The sequence below is a fragment of the Pyrgilauda ruficollis genome, unplaced genomic scaffold (genome assembly GCF_017590135.1).
Source record: "Pyrgilauda ruficollis isolate IOZ18807 unplaced genomic scaffold, ASM1759013v1 scaffold50, whole genome shotgun sequence".
In the NCBI taxonomy this organism is placed as follows: domain Eukaryota; kingdom Metazoa; phylum Chordata; class Aves; order Passeriformes; family Passeridae; genus Pyrgilauda; species Pyrgilauda ruficollis.
Window position 1 is genome coordinate 3,931,412 of NW_024526600.1, and position 21,646 is coordinate 3,953,057.

The following is a 21,646-nucleotide window of genomic DNA, read 5'->3' on the forward strand; positions in this document are numbered from 1 at the left end:
CCAGGAATGTAAAAATAAATGGGTATAAACAAAACTCTGATTCAGATATGCAGAGTAAGTATGAAGCATTCACTTATATGCAATCAAGAATGTGATTGATATTCTGTGATTTCACACAAAAGAAAAAACTGAACTACTAACTTGCTAGTGCTCACTTCTACTAGAGAAAGGCCACAAAATGCTATTCCATATATTAGCAGGCACGTAGTGGAAAACATTTTGTGGCATTTATATTTAAATAGCTGACTTTTGTCCAATTAGCCCAATTCTTGTTTTATGCTCTTGAAGGAAAACTTGCTAAATTCCAGAGATACAGATGAATTGTAAACAGGTCTAGCTTAAAAGCACCATCATCCTTTCATTTTCCAGCTGACAACATAACAGCATATATAGATTACTCCCTTAAGTTAAAAATACTCTATTTAAAGGAAAAAAATTCCTATGCAACAATGAGAAGACTGAAGACTGCAATGAACAACTATTTTCTGGACTCAGAATGTGGCATTTGTTAGTGCCATTTAATATCCCCTAATCTTTCCATTGGAAGAGCAGCTAAGTGTTTCACTATTCATGTTTTCTGTGGCAGCTGTGATTTTATAAATGGATATATTTCCCCCTTCTCTTTGCTGCCCCAAAGAATATCCTTTAAAATACAGGACCAAGCCTGTCTCCAACACTGAAGATACACACAAACCAGGAAAGACTGCAGTGGCATGCTGATTGTGCTCTTTGCTCTATTCCACTCACAATAATTCCAGGACTGCATCTGCTTTTTTGACAACTATTAGATTTGGAGTTGCTATTTTCACACTCTTCTTAAAACCACAAGGCCTTGTATTCTGACTGGCAACAGTCAGCTCATAGCCCAGTACAACATATAAGAAACCAGGACTGTACCCTCCTAACATGCATCACTTCAGGCCTCTTCAGGCTGAATTTTATCCACACTTTTTGTTTCTCTAGCCTACTTTTCACATATTAGCCTGATGCATGTCTGCAATCATCGTTTTCTTTTAATTAAAAATAATGAGGTTTTTTTCACCTAAGCACAACATTCTAAACTGAAAATGCAAAGTGATATGGAAAACAACTCAATTGTTAAAAATCGCCATGAAATAAAAGAACAGCAACAGTAATGTTATATGTTGTGCTTTAGGGTAAAGAATCAATTTTGATGAAAGCACCTTATCATAGAATAATATGTATTTCCAAGTAATTTCTGAAGTTCTTTATCAGGATCATGCATTAAATGAACACTGTAACAGACTCTGAGATTAGAATGTAAGTTGGCACACAAAATGAATAGTAAACTCAGAATGCTCTTTTTAAAATAATACAACTTGTTTGGACATTTCTGTTGAGATTTATTGTAGAAAGTAAAGGAAATGGAATATCAATCTCTATTATACAAAGGAAAGATAGGTTACTTAAATAAAAAATATTTTTTAAAAGAAGGTTTCAAGATGCTAATGGTACAATTCCCAAATTATGTGTTTTCTGACTCTTCAGAAACAAAGGTTAAAGAGATTGTGGGAGATGAATGTTATCCAAACTCGTCATTACTTTTTCTTTTTTCCACACACATAGAACTATAATAATTACTGTGCTTTGAACCAAACTGTTACAGCATATTTAATTTAGGTCTCAAGAGAAGATGTTTTCAATCCTTCCAGAGAGGAAAGACTTTCATGAAAGGAAAAGTCACAAACAAATTTCTTAAATTGGCATATTGTTTATGCTTATCAGAAGTAGAGTTCCAATTTACTTAATGGGAACAGGATTTTCAACTACATGGATTATATACCATCCTGTCTTCTATGGCAGGCAAAACAAGAAGCTTTGACTCATTTCTTAAATAGGAAAACAAAACTGAAAGCCAATATTACCCACACACTCCAGGGAGGATTGTTTTACTAAAATTAAGGATCATAAAATAAAAACACAGCAAAACTGAAAAAAAACCAAACCCCCCAAAAAACCTAAATAAAACAAACAAAAAAAAAGTACAAAAAAAAGAGCACCAGTCCAAATCTACCCGTTTCTGAAATTCTTGCCATCCTCCTCAACTCCTTTCTCATTTAAAAAAACAAAACAAACAACCAAACAGCTAAAAAAGATGTTTTACTTGGTTATGAACAAACAGCTGACTATACCTGGTCATGACTCTCTGCATAAGCAATATACTTTTCTTCACACCGTCTGTTTGTCAATGTATGCACAATATTGCCCATATTCCAGTCTTCATCTTTCAGCTCCTTAATTATCTACAGAAATAAAAGAAAGATCACTGAAATACTGCTTTAACTAAAAACATGTAACATTATCTTGGCACAGATATTTCCAATGGATTGTGAACTGTATTCTCATGTTCTCAAGTTTTGAAGTGATGAGCTTTCTCTGATAATCCAAAGAGTTGTTTTTTTTCTTTTCAATTTTCCCACATAAATATAATACCTAGAATACTTTGCTTCTCCTCTACCTCCCCGGGAAACTCAGACAACAGGTTTTGCCATTTATTATGTGAATCCTCTGATACAGTGGACAATGTGATTGACAGGACCTGCAAGAGAGCACTGCACCAAAACCAAGGAAGAAATATGTGGGCACAGACCTACCTGGTTCACAATATCAGGAAATGCAATCCTGGCATATGGGAGCTTCCAAATAAAGCTTGGGCAGTGTGGTGCTACCTCCTGATTTTTAACAACTTAAATTGAATCCCATTAATAGGACTTTTCTGCCTCATATCACATTATTTCCTTCCTCTGCTAAATCTAGCTCAATCTCAGTGTTAGTTTGTTCTTTTTTTTCTACATCACTTTGCAGACCTCCATTGATCACTACAACTTAAATGTATATACATAAATATATAGACATAAAATTAGAAGTGATAAAAAGGCAATAGCACCAAGATGGCCAATATCACACTGTAAAAGTTAACATTATAATTGTTACTGCCCATATACTCTTAAACAGTCCTTTTTTCACCCCTTCATTGATTTTTTTTTTTAAAGTCCATAAATTCTGGCTCTGAACACATTGCAGTCCCTATGTAGCATCATATTACATCTTGAATCTAAACTAGTACAACCTCTGCTGTGACAAACAGTTTCTCTTTCTTTCTTTTACAGATTCCTTAGTATTAGTTCATGGAATCTCTTGGAGATTCTTCAGTTTTCAAACTGACTTTGGCAAGTTGCCTAGAAAACTTCCTATTAACAGGTATGTACTTAAAAGCTGGAGAGAGAGTAAGCAGTCTAGGAGAGTTTGATAACAGCTGATAAACTGTTTATCTGAACTTCTCCTTTCCAACCATCTCACCTTTATTTTTCCCTTCATGAAATGTGGTAACAAACTCTGGCATCACCTCTTTCTCTAACTCCACATTTCTACTCTGGTCACTTATTTGCAGCTGCTTTGGCAAGAAGCTTCCTGCCTACATCACACTAAGTTTTTGCACAATGCCAATCAGAACTGATTTGCACTCAACATCCCATCAGTGTCCCATGCTGTCCCATGTCAAGTGCATGTTTAAGCTGGAAAAACTGACATTTTCTCCAGTTAAAGAATTTACTGCAGCACAGTTATGTTTCCTTACAAGTACTGCGAATTAAATGAAGCAGACTAGATCTGAGATTGCTAAATTAGATTGCAAATTTTTTGCACTTGTGAAGTTCTATGGTCTGGGCTTTTTTCCTATGTAACATGAACCACTTGCATTTTGCTTACCTAGGAAATTGCTCATCTTGCCTGCCCTAAAGTGTGTTAAGGAACAAAACAAAAAACAAACTAATAAAACTCCAAGGAAGGCAAAAAATATCACAATTAGGTATTTGTTGTTAAAAAAATTGAGCTCTTACTGCATTCCAGGACCTAAATGTCTAAATTACACATTTCAAATTTTAATGATGGTGTCTCTGCTGGAAAAGCTGTCAAGTTTATCTTCTGAAAAGAGGCTTGAAATTTGTTTTTCAATTGGCCCTCTACCTCCTAGTTACAAAATTGAAAGATGCTGAAGGTAAGCTAATGTTTTTATTACTATTCTTAGCTACACACTATACTTATTGAAGCATTAATGGTCATATAAAACATTAATTGTTTTCATATCATCATGACACCCCAAAGGTTTTGGGTGAAATATTTTATCTTACTGAAAAACGTTGCCTAAAACATCACTAGAAGTCTTTTCAGATCATCTAGTGTTTTATGCCTTTTCTTGTGATTCTCTATATCAAGGAAAAGGTAATATAAATCCTTACTATAGTCAGAATTTATTAATATTTACAGATTTATATTATTCAGTTTTGTAACCCTCCTGTACCAATTGCAGGTGTTTGTGTAGCTCACTTAGGTTTACTTTGCTTAACTTTCAGGTCTATTTATATTCAATGCCAATTTCTATGCCCCGTGTCAGGAGGGTTTATTGCATGTTTTTGGCATAATTTTTTTTTTAAAATATATATATATTTATATGCATATGGTTAACTTTTTATCTACCTGCTCACTCACATTCAATACAGATTACACATTCTACAGCTGTGGCAAGGCACAGGTCATTTTATAGAAATTGAGCTTATGTGTTGTATTAAGAAAACAATTATCAGCTGGAATGCAAATCCCAGCTCCTGAACTTCCTCACCCGAAACCTACATAACATCTGACAGCTCTCATTTCAGCCTCTAATACCTGTGCTCAAGCCTGTCAGAATTTATTTCAAGAGCACATTACCATAAGATAAAGCAAAATTTGTCAGTAGGATTCAGAAGTGTTTATATGTATGCACTGACAGAGAAACATCCCACTTTGAAGAGCAGAATGTATTTTTTAAGAAGTTCTCACCTGTATCCACTTATCTGGAATGGCCATGGCAAGTCGATAATCAAAACCCCCTCCTCCCTCTGCCACAGGCCGACAGAGAGCTGGCATTCCAGAAACATCCTGGAACAGACAAAACATCCCACAACATCATTTCCACAGCACTGCAAATATCACTGCATTATTTCCCACCATATAGAAATACTGATATACAAACACTCTATAAACAGCTTCACAGATTGACCTGGTTTAAGGCAGAAAGAATAAACTTAAATCAGCTATTACTACACCCAGATGTGCTGTTTGAATGCGAAAGTTATGGAGAAAAGCATGATGACTTTTCTCATCAAATACTCTACCTCAGAATACTTTAATTGAGTGGATATTTTAATGGGAAGACATCTCAGTAGATGTAGAGTTTGAACTAATTAGCTCTCTTGAGCTCCAAGTAATCAATAGAAAGTACAAAGTAGTCAACAAAAGACAAATTAAACCTCCATTTAGTTTATTGATATTTTGCATAAGGAATGGCATAAAAAAAAGGTTAAATATAAAGCACACTAAGGAAGAAAAATACATTCTCTATTCTTTTCCCAAAACCAAATCTATTGATCTGGCTAGTCCTGGAAAGTGACAGGCTCTCATTGTATAATTTTCCAGTTTCATACTGATGGATGCTGACTGTTCTTAAATATATAATTCCACATTTTCAAAATATTTATTTCACCATGTTGTTAGGCAATTTTATCATGCAGCATTCTTTTCTAAAGTTATCTGGACAGAAAACGCAAGTCTCCAACAATTGCAAAATATCCACCAGTACTCAATTTTATTAACTTCTGTTGGAGAATGGCTTCTCACTAACAGCAGTTATGGATTAACAAACACCTCTTGCATCTACACAAGAGAATTTATGGAACTGACTAGAACCAGGGCTTAATAAAGAAGCTCATTCTGATTTGCTGGATTCAATCCAGTTTTCAATCCAATTGCTGCACTGGAATAGTGAAAAAAAATATTTATGCTTCAAGTCATCCACATATACACTTACAGGCATACACAGACACTGACATAAGGGAGGAGATCAACCAGATCACCAGCAAGCTCGTGGATGGCATCCCAGGGGTGGAAGGCAGGGCTGCCATCCAGAGGGACTGGCTGGAGGAATCAATCAGCAGAAATGTCACACAGAATGTCAGAATGTCACCAAGCTAATCCCGACCATGGGATGGGCCACCTCCTGCATCCATAGGGGCTGGGCCAGCCAGGCTGGGGAGCAGCTCTGCTGGGGAGAAAGGGCCTGGGGCTGTGGGCCAGCAGCAAGCTGAGCTTAAGCCAGCAGCCTGGCCTGGCAGCAGGGATGGCCAGCACATCCCAGGCTGGGTGAGCAGCACAGCCAGGAGATCAAAGGAGGGAATTATGCCCCCGTCAGTCAGCAGCCCTTGGATCACACAGAAAACTGTGTCCACATTCAACATACTGTAAAAAACAAATAGTGAAGCAGAAATTCTTTACAAACTTTTAGATGTGATAAGAATTTAAAAAACTCTCCTACATCACTCAGCAAGGACAGACACAGACTCTTGGTCTCTAGGTTATACAGGACATGATGATATGAAACAAAAGCCTTTTTCTGTAATGCCATGATGCCAGTCTGGAGGACGTCCAAGTATGAGATTTAAGCCCATCTACTTAAATCAAAATAATTAAAGCCAGATTTTTGGGAAGTAAAATTCCAAATTTAACAGCACTTATATCTATGTCTACAAATTTTAACTGGGCACAAAGAAAAATCATAAATAGTTTCTTTAGTAGATCAAATGTATTTCTACCAGGAAACTTCCTAGTCTGGTACAGTCCTCAGACTACAATGCATCACTGATCTTCCACAGAGGGGGCAATGAAGTGACAACACGTGATTCAAGGGATCAAAAAGGACTTCAGGGCCTTGAGACAGTTGGTAAGGGAAGCTGAGGCAGAAGCCCTTTTCTCTTCTATAACTCTAGTTGAAGGCAGTAACATTGAAAGAAATGGATGAACTGAGTCTATTTATATACTGCACCATAGCTGGTGTCACTGCCAAAATGTTGGGAGTTTTGGCAGTGGAATGGCCAGGTATTCTGGCTTCAGACAGGAATCACATTTCTCATTGATGTCTGCATTGGACCCAGTTTAAATGGGGCCATGGGAGCCTCACGAGGTTTAGCAAGACACAAGTCCCAGGGGCTGCACCTGGATTGGAGAAACCCCTGTTATCAATCCAGGCTGGGTGTAAACAGATCCAGAGCAGCCACTGAGAAAGACTTGGGGGTGAAAGTCTGGACATGACTTGTCAGTGTGCTCTTGCAGCCCAGAAATCCAAATCTGGGCTGTGCCCAAAGTGGGCAGCAGGAGAGAGAGGGGATTCTGCTGCTTGTTGCTGAGACCCCACCTGCAGGGCTGAACCAGCTCTGGGGTTCCAGCACAGGAAGGACAGGGATGTGTTGGACCCAGTTCAGAGGAGGACCATGGTGGTCAGGGATAGAGCACCTCTGCTATGAGGAAAGGCTGAGAGAATTGGGATTGTTCAGCCTGAGGAAAAAAGCCTTTATGGTGACATAATTGTGGTCTTCCACTACCTGAAAGGAGCCCACAAGAATGATGGAGAAGACTTTTTGCTAGGGTATGTATTGATGGGACAAGGGGGAATGGCTTCAAATAGGAAGAGAGTAGGTTTAGATTAAATACTAGGAAGAAAGTCTTTACTGTGAGGGTGGTGAGGCACTGGCACAGATGGCCCAGAGAAGCTGTGGATGTCCCATCCCCATTCAAGGCCAGGTTTGATGGGGCTCTGAGCAGCCTGGGCTAGTGGAAGGTGTCCCTGTTCATGGCAGGGAGCTGGAACTTGATGATACTTTAAGTTCCCTTCCAACCCAGGCCATTCCATTATGCTATGATTAAACAGAGAATTTCAAAGCATTTGTTCAGACCAGGTTTGAAAAGAGCTGCATATAAAAATAGATACCACAGCATTGTTTTTTTGCCTGTGTGTGTCTATAATATTTCAGGCATGACATAACTTTACTTAACATTTTTTCTTCCCATTATAAAGAGCTTTAATTGATGCTTTATTTAGAAGACCAAAATGAAAAACAAGCGTATACTCAGCAACACCTAAAAAATTAGCAATTACTAAGGCAGTGAATATACAGAATATTAAAAAGCTGTAAAATCATCAATTAATTACATTAATTAGGGAATATATTATAATTAGTTATGGCCACAGAAAAACATTTTTCTCACATGGCACTGATTCTATAGGAAGCAGACATTCTTCACTGCGTTTTGTAATTTTCAATTATGTCAATAGTTTCTCCTCCTGAAATTCTCCTTTAACCATGAAGCACATTGATCAATTCTATGATTCATGTAGCGACTTCCCGAAGCAGAAAATTATGTATTGAAAAAGAAGCAGCTCTCAACTTAAGCATGAGAAACTGAAGACACATCTTATTAAAAAACAAAAAAAAAAAAAAAAAAATTCTTAGGCCAGGTAATACAAGACAACTAAACTCAAATTCTTTGGTAGGAATGCTTGTAATCTAGGACTACCCAGAAACTTAATTTCTTGATTTAATTTCAAATAAGCCTACAGCTTATTTGAAACCACCTCCAGTGGTGCTCAATGAAACCACCTCCAGTGGTGCTCAATGAAACCACCTCCAGTGGTGCTCAATGAAACCACTTCCAGTTTGCTACTGACTGCTCCCCAGATGCTGGTTTGGTAGCTTATCATTGAGCTCTTAGCAGTGGTTGTCTATGACAGAAGACTTTACCATAATAAGAAATGAAGTAAAGCAGTATTTTGCTTCCTAAAGATAGAGAACTCTTAAGCAACACAAACCCTTTTATTAGGAATCCATATAGTCCCTCATGGTATCAGACAGATCCCACTTTTTCTTTTAAACAAAATGAATTATTTAAACACCATAACAGAAAAAAATCCTCCATGTTTAAATTACTTTTCTTCTGGATAAAACAAAAATATCAGTGAAAATTAGAATTTTGAATGCTCTGCTGATTCATACTCTTAGAAGCTCCATGTGCCAGAAACATTTTTCAGTCAAAAAAATTGATCTCAATCAACTCAAGTAATATAGTCTATTTACTCCTTTAGAAACCTGAAGAAACTTCATAAATTTAAATTACCCTATATATTTTACATCTATAAGTTTATTGCATTTAATCTGAAGGGTAATTGTCAGATATACCAATATAATTCAAAATATGCAAAACATCATTAGGGCTGTTAATCTTTAGTACCACAGAGCACAACTGACAAATGGCTATCATGAACAATAATCTAGGACTACCCAGAAACTTAATTTCTTGATTTAATTTCAAATAAGCCTACAGCTCAATGAAACCACCTCCAGTTTGCTACTGACTGCTCCCCAGATGCTGGTTTGGTAGCTTATCATTGAGCTCTTAGCAGTGGTTGTCTATGACAGAAGACTTTACCATAATAAGAAATGAAGTAAAGCAGTATTTTGCTTCCTAAAGATAGAGAACTCTTAAGCAACACAAACCCTTTTATTAGGAATCCATATAGTCCCTCATGGTATCAGACAGATCCCACTTTTTCTTTTAAACAAAATGAATTATTTAAACACCGTAACAGAAAAAAATCCTCCATGTTTAAATTACTTTTCTTCTGGATAAAACAAAAATATCAGTGAAAATTAGAATTTTGAATGCTCTGCTGTTTCATACTCTTAGAAGCTACATGTGCCAGAAACATTTTTCAGTCAAAAAAATTGATCTCAATCAACTCAAGTAATATAGTCTATTTACTCCTTTAGAAACCTGAAGAAACTTCATAAATTTAAATTACCCTATATATTTTACATCTATAAGTGTATTGCATTTAATCTGAAGGGTAATTGTCAGATATACCAATATAATTCAAAATATGCAAAACATCATTAGGGCTGTTAATCTTTAGTACCACAGAGCACAACTGACAAATGGCTATCATGAACAAGCAATAAACTAATAAAAACAATTTGCATTACAAGTTTAAGGTGATGAAGGAAAAAAAAAAAAAGAAAAAGAAACCGCCACACTAATTAATAATCTAAGAATGCTGAGAAAATTCCCAGAGTGCATATTCAGGTTGTTTTTTCCCACCAGGCAAAGTCTGTCCACTAATTAATATTTTTCAGCTCATGTCACTGCTTGAGTACCCAAAGCGTGACTTGATAATTAACAGGAAATTATTATCCTAAAGCAAACTAATCAATATTAATGTCACTGAGGATGGCAAAATGATCTTACCTCTGCTATGGTTATGCATTCTGGGTGCAAGGTATTAATCATGTGATTGGCCAGCATCAGGTAACACAAAGCATCTTCATCCACATGTAGGCCAAAATACTCATTGTAATCTCCACTGAACCCTGTGCCTAATAAGACAAGAAGTTTTAAAGGCCAGAGTCAAGTTTTATCTAGAAAACAGAGGTATTTCACTCAATATTTCATTTTATAGGCACAGAACATATTAATGATTTTCCATCTATCCTCATAGCAACAAAGCAAGACAATTAGTAAATCTGGATTTTTTTGATCATTCACAGAATATCCTGAGCTGGAAGAGATCCATTAAGATCAGAGTCCAATGCCTCACCTTGCACAGGACCATCCCCCAGAATCATCCAGGTGTTTTAGGAATCTTCTGAACCGGTTTGTGCCAGCTGCGTTGTGCTCCCATCCAGCCATCCACTGTGGCACTCCAGCCACAGGACTCATCCCACCAGTTTGGCTTATGCCAATCATGTCAAAACCCTGGGACTGGGCTAAAGCTTTGAGCTCCTCTTTTTTGTTCCTCATGTGTGTGTTGGTACAGAAACACTTCCAGTGCGGTTTGTTACAGCTGACACATTGTGGAGCAGATTGAGGGATCTTCCTTATGCTTCCATCCTCAAGTTTGGGTTGTGCCATCTAGCAAGCCTGGTTTTGGCCCTTTCCCCTTCCCATCTAATTTCAAGCTCTACCAATAAGCCCCTCTAGCTCCTGTGCTAAACCCCTTTCCCCCCTGAGAAACAGTAAACTTTAGAGCATTATTTCCACAGCAACAGAGCTGCACCAGGAGAGCTGAGATCAGAACTGGTAAATGGCTCACCAATGCCGTGGTGGTGATACAACATAGACGTGACGCCGTCGAACCGGAATCCATCGAAGCGATAGTCTTCAATCCACATCCTCAAATTAGACAGAAGGAATCTCAGGACTTCCCAGCTGAAAGAAATTTATTAAGCTTTAAAAACCTTGGGATCAACTAGAGTTCCTTGTACCATGTCCTCCACTTGCATATGTGGTACTTGTACTGTACATTTTACTATTTTAATGACTTCTTCTCCGTTTTTCATTAACCTTTCCCTAAAAGATTTGTCTTTAAGTCTTTGCCTTTTTACTGCACAAAATCTTAAGATTGGAGACAGGAGGTTAGTAAAAACTCTTAGCTATCTACATAGACATCTAACCAGGTAGTGTCTGAACACATATACTATATTTTACTACCCATACTTGCTGGTGTAATTTTCCTTTCCCTCTCTGAAGATGGTTACTCTCTGTGGGAAAAGATGTTACAGAAAAGGAAATAAAAATTTAATAGGCAAGAACTTCTCCCCAAGATTTTATGGATTTAAAGCAATTTTAAGGCATAATTGCTGTTGAAAAGCTGCCCTTCCCAATTAATGACAAATCACATGCCACCAGTAGAATACCAAATCACCTACTGTGTTGCAAATTTACACATTTGAAAAGTAAACCAAGGAAAAGTTGAGGAGGTATATTTTGAAGTTCAGGATATCAGGAATGTGATATAACATACGTACATGCACAAAGCATGGAGATGAAATCAAAATATAAAAGAGGTTCCAAAATGAACAAACATGTAGAAACATTCATGAACAGATTTTGATATTAAGGAATAAAATAGTTTCATGAGCAATTTTCCTAGTATTCATCACCCTCTCTCCCTTGGCATTGGTCTCTGTAGCTTTAAAAGACACCCACATGTTCTTTCTACTGTTCACCCTCCATGGCACAGCCCTCTCTGACACCCTCATGTGCACCTCCTGCAAGCCACAGCTCTGAAGAGCTCACCCATCTCAATCAGCCAACACAAGATGTAGTGAAACTGGTTTTGCCCACATCTTCAACACTTGCCAATGCTACAACTTCTCTCTAACCAGTTTCCCAAGACAACATAGCTACAACCCCACTCCCAACCAAGTTTCTGTTCAGATAAAAGCCCAGGAGCAGGTAGGGTCCCTCCAGCCATGCTCTGCTGGGGGAGACAGAATGGGTAATGTTGCACAAACCACACCACAATTTACCTATGCACATGGTAGGCATAGGGTAGTGAAGGGGACCCTTCCTACATTTCATTTAACAGACATCAGAAACAGTAATTTCAGGAAGAAATTATGACACAAGGAATAGACTCCATTTTTGACAGACAAATGTCACCACTTTCCATCTTCCTCCAAAAAACTTCATATGAAGGATGCTTTAAGTCCTGAGTACATGGTATTAGAAGAAAAGATGAGAGGCTATGGACACACTATAAAGTGAAATCCTGACGTCACTAAGTAGCCAATTCTTATTAACTTCCACAGAATTTCAGTATTTCTCTTTCTGCATGCATGCACTGCACAGAGATACACACTTGTGTACATAAAGACAGAATTATTACCAAATCAAAACCTCCAAATTTAGGAAATGTGAATCACTTCACTGTGAATTCCCTCAGTACAACACCTTTCCTGGGCATGCATTACATAACAAGATTTTTTTTTGTTGTTATTCCATTGCTACACTCCCCTGCTTCAAATCATCCAATTCACAAGTTAACAAGACACTAGGAAGATCTCAGGAGCTTGTCTGAAGAACCTTTCATATATTTATTAGTTCTCAGGTGAGATGGCTTACAGCGAATGAACAAGACTGAGATTGCTCTGATATTGAAAGGGATAGAAAAGTATCAAAAGTCCTACCAACTGGCAATCTGGTCACAAAAAAGCAATTTTGTGCAAACATTTGCTGTATCTTTTTCTGACTCAGCATGAAATTCACAGAAAGCCATTTCCTGCAAGTTAAATACTGTGAGAAAAGAGCACAGCATTTTAGCAAATAAAAAAAAGTATCTCACACAGAATTAGGATAATGCATGCACAAAGAGTACATTAATTATTACAAGCACTATCCAGACTTAAAAGTTATTTCTTCTCATTACAAACTTCTTGACTTTATAACCCTGAAGTCCTTAAGATGGTGAAGAGGATTTGTACATCTGTAAAACATACACAGAAGTCTCAAAATGGATAACAAATGTAATTTTTTCCACCATTGTTGGCATCAAAGATTGATCTTTGGGAAAAGATGCAGAACCAGCATGAACATAAATTGTAATGACTTTTAGATGAAAAAGTGACAAAAATAAGAACAAACAAGATGAATTTGTTGCATCAAAGTATTAGTTAGAAAATTTATGAGATCAAAAACCTGAGTAGGAGCAGCAGATGTTTTCCAAGCGTCTGATTGCACATGGGAGAGAAGATCATAAATAAATAAATAAATAATCATTTTATCTCTGATTTTAGTCTAAAATTGGAAAAAAATCAGCTTTAGGATAATTTTTAAGAAGTATATCAAGTACTAGCAACCATATTGACTTTTAGAGAGATAACTACACAGCTCCAAAACATGAACCGGAATAACAGATTTTTTTGAGACATGCAAATCACACAAACCATACAGAGGTTCATTTTTCCAAGTCAACTTGTTCATGGGAACAGCAGCATTAGGCACAGAAGTTGACAGAACAAATAACTTTGCAGAAAGCCAGCAGAGGCCAAAATTGAAGAGGCATAATTGAGATACAACCACCACAGAAGTAGTAATCCAGGAACATTTCTAAAACAGTTCATTCTTGCATTTTACAGACAGATATGGAAATGGGATAGCATTCATTAGGAATGCAATTTCTTCTGGAAAAAAGCCACATCATAAGTTATATCCTAAAAATCTCACACTTATGCATATATCAAATTTGAGGGAGTTCTTTCATTGCGTGCATCATCTAAGACAGGAAGGTTATGCTGTATCATCATTAAGGAACAGAATGATTTACATCTAAGTAATTCAGAATTCGCTCAGACATTCAAAACAAAGGTCTTTGCAGAGAAGTACTGCTGGATTTTTTCCCTTCACTCTTGGAGACCATAGCTCATTTATTAAAAACAGATTTTTTTGTTTGAAAAAGTGAAATGAGCACATCTACCTAGATGACCTAGTTTCATGAGGTGATGAGAAATTTAACAACTTTCCTATACTAGGTCAGCAGAAAACCTGTGAAATTGCTTATAAGACACACTAGTTATTTACTTTTTTTCCTCTAGACTAACAAAAAAACCCTAAAATAATGATTGACCATAAGCATTTTAAATTCCAGTCCATGATGAACATGAAATATTTAGATGCAAGCAATGCATTTAAACCAGTTAATTTTGTCACTACGGACAAAAAATAATATTGGCTGTGTCTAATACAGTTTGAAGATGTAATTCTTGAACCATATTAATGCTGACCTTCAGGAATTGCATTTATTACTATGTATTGGAGAACTGCTGACCTTATAAGAATCTAGACTTTTATGATGATATACCTGTTTCAGCTCTTAGTGCTTAATTAACTTAAGACATAGTAGCACTGAATTGCTAAATCGTTATTTTTAAATTTCCCCCAAACATTTCAACAGCTGAGTGGCTGAATTTCAATCAAAACATTGCTAAACAAAGAAATTCAGTCTAACAAATACATTGCTAACTGTAATGCTAACTTCCAGGAAATCTGGTACAAGCTATTTAATGGCCTAAACATCTAGATCTGATACAGAGGTGTTCTTTTTTTCACCACTCCTTATGAGCATGGAGTAGCTTCCCTGTTACTTAGATGCACTTTGGTTGACTGAAGTTATATAAAACGGTAACCAGCCTTATCCTATTTGGAAAATAACAACAACAACAACAATAAATCCTTTGTATTTCACCCTCCTTAATCAATCATGAGTAATTCCCCTCTGTCATCTGCGTAAAGTCATTGCCAAGATGCCAAGTCCTCTTTAGCCATAAGGGGTTGAGAAGGTGAAGCAGTGTGGCAGTGCTTGTTTAAACCAAGGGACAGTCCTGGGAGTCAGGGTCCCAGCACTACACTGCCCTCAACACCCACACTCTGAACAGCATTCCACAGCAACATCCTCAGCTCTTTCAGTTAACAGAAAGTAATAAAGTCTTATACAGACCCAAACAACTTTGGTCTGGCAATCCAAACTGCACTGTGTCTCCAAAAATGCAGACAACAAACAAAAGAGCTGTCCTCTTGGGGAATATAATAACCTGGGAGCTGAAGGGGTCAGTGGTAACACATCATTTCCCCTACATCAGTCCCCAGAAGAGACAGAAACAGTGAATTAACTTCTAAGTCCAGGAAGAGGGTTTTATTCTTAGCAACAGAAATTGAGGATCTATTGATGCCAGCATAATTACAAAGCTGATAATATTACATAATTACAGACTGTATCAAATAAGTTACTGTGTGATTTAAAATTTTCTCTAACAGTTAAAAAAATAGATACTTTTATCAATAGTTGTGGCAGAAGACATCTTTGCTTAAGCCTTAACATCCCATTCCCTGCACTAAAATGAAAAAGCTCAAAAGTATTTGAGAATTTTAAGGCCAGCCTTCAGGAATACAAGTCCTTAATTACTTAAGTAGTACTACAAAAATGTTGTGAGAAATCCAAGTGAAAGGATTATTTTTAAATTTTGAAGCATTTGTTTAGTAAAGATCTGAAGTCCTTTCACAAACTAAATCATATTGACTTCTTTTAGGCAAAAGTTAATAGTGGTAAATTAACTGGATGCAGGGTTGCACAATTACATCTGTGCCTTTTTGTGGGCAAAACTCCAATTCTTCATAAACCACAGACAAATATACATATTATATGCATAACATACAAAATCATAGAATGGTTTAGGTTGGACAAGACCTCCGAGATCATTGAGCACAACTATTAACAACACGGTGTTCTCTACTAAACCATGTCCCTGTGTGTGCCATATCCAGAGAACTTTAATGCTGCCAGGGATGGTTCTTCCACCACTCCTCTGGGCAGCTTGTCACACAGGCCCACCCTTCCAGTGAAGACGTTTTTCCTGATATATAATCTTGAGGCCATGCTCTCTTGTCTGGCCACTTGCTGCCTGGGAGAAGAGACCCATGCCACCACACTACACCCTCCTGGCAGGAGGTTGTAGAGAAAAGTAAGGTCTCCCCTGAGCCTTCTTTTCTCCAAACTAAATAGTCTGAGTTCCCTCAGCTATTTCTCATAGGAGAAGCAGTTTGGCTTTACTTTATATATGTATAATAACAATTTATATATGCATAGTAACAATACTGATGTATATTATACATCATCCACATCATCATCCACATCATGTTTTATACATTTACACTTTTCTATTTAAAAATTCTAATAAGCAGAACACTGGTTATTATGCGGCTTTTTTGGTTTGGTTTGTTTTGAGAGCGAACAAGAGCAGCAGCTTTGAAGATGCAGAGGGTTTTCCATTTTAGTTAAAACTGGAATTCCAGAGTGCCACACCAGACAACAGTCCTTCTGCAACCATTAATCCTAATCCCCAAAGTCCACTGCTATGTAGGGAGGAAGCACTTTTTTTCAATATGCTGCAAACAATATAATAGCACTATGCATTTATTAGACTTATATTCAATAATTACTTTGGCAAAATGAATTCTTAGAAATAGGCACAGTTTATTCATACAGAACAAGTAGTTCTGAAGTGTTCATGAAAGCATTTTAACTTTTTTCCTCTCAAAACTCTACTTCCTCTGTTGGTACAAAGCAGTGTCATACAGCAAGGTGAAACAAGAATTTCCCAATTTTTGATTGCTTAAACATTTCATCAATGCTTTGAAAAGATATCTCATTTTAATTGTGCAGTTAATTCTGCACCAACTCTCTCTCATATTTTGCCAATGAATTAAACATGTTTATGAATATATTCACACGACCTTCCTGAAATGCCATTTGCACAAAAAAATTTTCTCCTCAAATGAACTATGGACTATATAATGGTTTAAAACAACATGCAAATAAGGAACACTGTCCTAGGCTTACATTTTTATGGCTAGTCCTATCCACACTTGGTAAGAGTAAACTAGCATCAAATAAGGCATTCAGTTATTTGCCTTATAAAATGGAAGCAATAATTCAAATACTCCTTAGCAAAGGTTATGTCCTGCAAAATGTGAATATAAGAACAGCCTTGGAGGCAAAGCAGGTAGGTACGTATTGTAATGAAATTTAATAATCTTGATGCTTTTTGCTCAGTGGGCTTCCTCAGGTAAATAGAAAAATAAAAAACCAAGTACTGAAGACAATTACCTCAGTTTTAAGAGAGCCTGCAGGGCATACACATTTTAAAACAGAGAAAGTATCAAAAATATTATAAAACTCTTTTAAGTGCTGATAAAGCCTACATGGATTACAGCTCTGATTTGGATAAATTAGCATTTGTCCCACTTACATTCTACCCAAGTAAATTATACACTAAAAAAATAAAAATCTTTGAGATTATTTCAAGTTCTGTTCTCCCAAAATAAGCCTCTTAGACAATATTGTTTGGTCATATAATCAACTCTGCACATTAACAAACAAAACTTGCTGTTCTACAAAATACAACTAAATCACAACTTTAAAGATGTATTTTCAGAATTTGCATACAATTTAATGCAATTCATTATTTTCATACTTAAACAGTAGTTTACTGTTCAACACTGAGTTTGCTTTCAAAATAAGTCTAAATCTAGTGCACAAATATCTACAAAGTATTGCAGATCAGGTGACTTGATTTTAAAGAGATCACTATCCTGAACTTTACCCAGAAAACAGCACCAGAGTTGAGATGGGGTCTGGTAAAGAATCAAGTGCCAAGGGAGATTTAACTGCTTTGTTGTGAGGTGCTTTTTCTCCCCTGAACTAGTATGCTACTAAATATGTATAAGAATAGACAACAATTATCCTCAACTTTCTTTATTCCCTATTTAGGAAAACAAAATTACACTCAAAATCAATTCATTCCATTAGCAGTGACAAAAATATCAACTCCCTGGCCAACTGTTAACATTTTTAAGCTCTACTTTCTCAAAACCATCTTATTAAAAGCCTGAAACAGTACTTTCTATAAACCTAATTTCATTTTTTACTTTAAAATACTGGTTCCCTAATTTATGCTTACACAAGTGACTTCAAAGGACATTGAGAAGGTGTCTGGTTCACACACAAAAATCTTTAAAGCATTTGTATTGTGCCTGTACCTTGAAAATGCAAATTCAAACTGATTTAATTTAAATTCAGGTGCATTTTTTTTTCTAATGCTAATGAATAGCAACAGGTATTTAAGCAGCTAAGAAGCAGAATTCTTCACAAAAGAACACTTTGAAAAATCCCAAATAAAAGCACCAGAGAAGCGAAGAAAGACCAGACCTCTGCCCCTGAGAAAATTCCAAGATTAGTACCAAGAGATCATAAAATACCTGTTTTTCCTAAAAGTTAGAGAGCACTGATGATTGAAAAGTCTTTTCTGTGTACAGATAATGGCAAATCACAGTTGCTGCAGTGGTGTGAGGCTCAAGTTCATCTATACCATGATATCTCATACAATATCTTCTCAATCTACCATTCAAATATCCACATCCTACTACAATTTTTTTTAAGTAATTACCTTGAAATTCCCAAATCAAAACTTCAATCCTCAAGCAACAATGCATGTCAGTTGCTTTTTATGTTAACATAGCAAAATCAACCTCATAAGCAATGTAAGTTAGTCTCACATAGAGAAGACTGAAAAAGGGGCAAACTTTTGCATTTTACCAACCTAGGACATCACCTCAGAAGATATTATCTGAATATCCTTTTACTTTAGACCCTCAGAGTCCAGCACACTGAATCCCTGAAGACTTAGCTGTCTGTCTGTATTTTATTGACTGAAATTGTATCCTTCCCTTCATCCCAACTAGGCAGTTGGCACCAATGCCAAATCTACAGAATGACAGGAAAATTTTAAGGTGAGTGAAAGTATTCATTATCAGTCATCATCCAGTACAGGCAACACAGGAAGCTGCTGAGATATTGACTCCATGTCTTGAATGGCAATCTACTGATTTCTAACCCTGGGGAAGCAGGGGCTAAGGGAAGTTCACTCTTTATACTAATATTAGCTAATACAAGGCTTAGATTACTTCCTCTCATGCTTCCGGATCTTATCCTCAGCATCAGCAATTCCTCTGGATACAGTTCAAAATGTTCCTTTCAGCACTGTGGGATGAGACTGCTCACTTATGTGACAGACTTTGACATGGAGGGCAGTAAAGCTTGTACAATGAATTATTACCTTCACAGAAAAACATTTCCAGTGGAAAGCCTGAAGAGCCTGAAGACTGTCTTAGATCATTCCCAACACAAGATTCAGGGAATCTGCAAGGGGAAGCAGCCACCTGGCAAAGCTGACCCAGGAATGCAGCAGATCCCATTCTCTTTGAGTAAGAACAGAATGAAAAGCTGTTGCACTTCCACAAACCAGCACAGAAGTTCTGAAGTACAGAGTTCATACTAAATAGAAATCCATCCTTAAGCACAGCCCAGTATTTCTCTCGTTGCTGCACTTTTTTAAGTTACATTCTTCAAAAATGTAATTAAAGAAAAATATTAGCTCAGACTGGGCTGTGCCAATACAGTTGTGAACTTGCAAATAGACTTTCTGTATGTTTCATAAATACTTTTTTATCTAAGAGATCTGAAAAACAGGTTTGTATTCAAAGACACCTAGTTTTTAATCTCAATTTCTTACTAGATACTGTCATTTTGACTATATAATTTGTACTTCATGAAGATAAATATGAGAACAATAAACACATTTATGATAGATTGTGACTGTAGCTTTGCTTAGTAAAATACATGGCAAAATTATTATTTGAATCATCTCTGGAATAAATACCTACAATATAATTCTTGTATTGATTCACAGTTATACTTTGTTTTATCTATTAGTCTATTTTTCAAGCATTATGCATCTATTTTAAAACTTCTTGTGACCTGAACACATTTTAAAACACCTACTATCTTTCTTGAATCACCAAATTTGTAAGCTCCACAAAAGACAGGTAGGAAAGACACTGTGCTAAAATGTATTCAGTTGTATTCCCACTAATTCAGTGAAATTAAATTGTTACAATGGAAACCTTAGATAGTATCTTGAAAATATTAAGAGACTAATTAGTGTCCTTACATAGAAATTACAAAAAACCATATTCAACTGCCTAAAGCTTACTTAGAAAGTTGTTTGCAAACAACACATTCCTCCACATTGGAAAAAGCTCTGAGTACCGTATTTACATGTTTAAGTCAGCAATGGAATGGCAACTCACACAACAAGGCAATAGGAACCCTCTGATAGTTTTAAACCAACTTCTGTTCTTCTACAATAATGAGTTAGTGCATGAGATCTTGTAGAAAATCACAGAACACAGAATGCTCTGCGTCCAAAGGGACCTTAGGGATTATCTAGTCACAATGTCCCTTTACCCCTAGTAAAGCTAAGAAGATTTTTAGACAGGAGAGTAGGTAACTAGAAACAAGGTTTGAAAGTAGAAAAAGTTATAATAGTATAGTAAGTAAGGATATTAAGTAATAGTTCAAGTATTAGTTTTAGTTAAGATAGACTTTAAGATTATAGAAAAATATGTTTAGTGAGATAGTAGAAGGTTTTAAGTTTAATTACGGTGTATTGTTAATAGAAAAAAAATTGTGTGAAGTAAGTGTATGTACTTTAGTAGTTTTGTTCATGAGAAAAAAATAATTATACTAACACATCCCCCTGCCATGGGCAGAGGCATAGTCAGCTTGGAGTCCTGTGCAGTCTGAAGTTAAACATTTCTAGGGATGGGGCATCCTCAGCCTCTCCGGACAGCCTCTTTGGTGTCTCATCACTCCCCATGAAAATTTTTGTTCTTATGTCCTTCCTTATGATCTAAATCTACCCTTCCAGTTTAAAACCATTGCTCCATGTCCTGCTACCTGTGTTCTGTCCTGCATCCATTCCCTCAAGCCAGTCAGCCAAACCCCAGAGTTTGGTGCCATCCACAAAGTTCAATCCCAGTATGTTCTTTAGGAACGCTACTTGTTACTTGATTTCCATTTGGAAATATTAATCTACCAGTATATCTCATGCATTGGAAATATGTGTTTATTTTTAACACTAAGGTCTTTTACTGAAATGCCAAGAATTTAACTGAAATTAAAACAACTATTTACCTACTACAGATATCCTCTATTTCAGATCATATTTCCGTGCAACTATTACTGATCCTGGCTTATGTGGTAGCAGAATGGTGGCAACTTTTAATTAAAATATATCTTAAGTGGAAACTTTGTAATATTATAGAAAACTAGTTTTGTTGTCTAGACCAGGACAGAATACCAAGAAAACTAAAGCTAAGATGCTCTGAAATAGTTTAAAACAAGTTTGCCCTTGCAAATATTGACAGTCTAGCACTGCTGGCAAATGAGTTGCTCAAGCCTCAGACTCTAATCAAATGTTTCTAATTTTCAGAGTTTGGGTGAGGATGGTTCTGTACTAAGAGCAACTGTTGGTGAAACCTACAAAACATTTCCTCTTTTCAGTACACAGTTAATGAGTTTATAAGA

General features: G+C 36.5%; 1 protein-coding gene across 4 annotated transcripts in view; it reads right to left on the reverse strand.

Annotated features, from left to right (window-relative positions):
* GBE1 (1,4-alpha-glucan branching enzyme 1) overlaps positions 1–21,646 on the reverse strand; it is a 140,212-nt gene that overhangs the window by 43,949 nt on the left and 74,617 nt on the right. For all 4 annotated transcript variants that reach the window (XM_041480219.1, XM_041480221.1, XM_041480222.1 and 1 more), the window contains exons 8-11: positions 10,976–11,091; positions 10,132–10,259; positions 4,840–4,938; positions 2,154–2,264 (exon numbers count right to left, since the gene is read on the reverse strand). In XM_041480219.1, the coding sequence (XP_041336153.1) occupies positions 2,154–2,264; positions 4,840–4,938; positions 10,132–10,259; positions 10,976–11,091 (454 nt within the window). The remainder of the gene's footprint in view (positions 1–2,153; positions 2,265–4,839; positions 4,939–10,131; positions 10,260–10,975; positions 11,092–21,646) is intronic.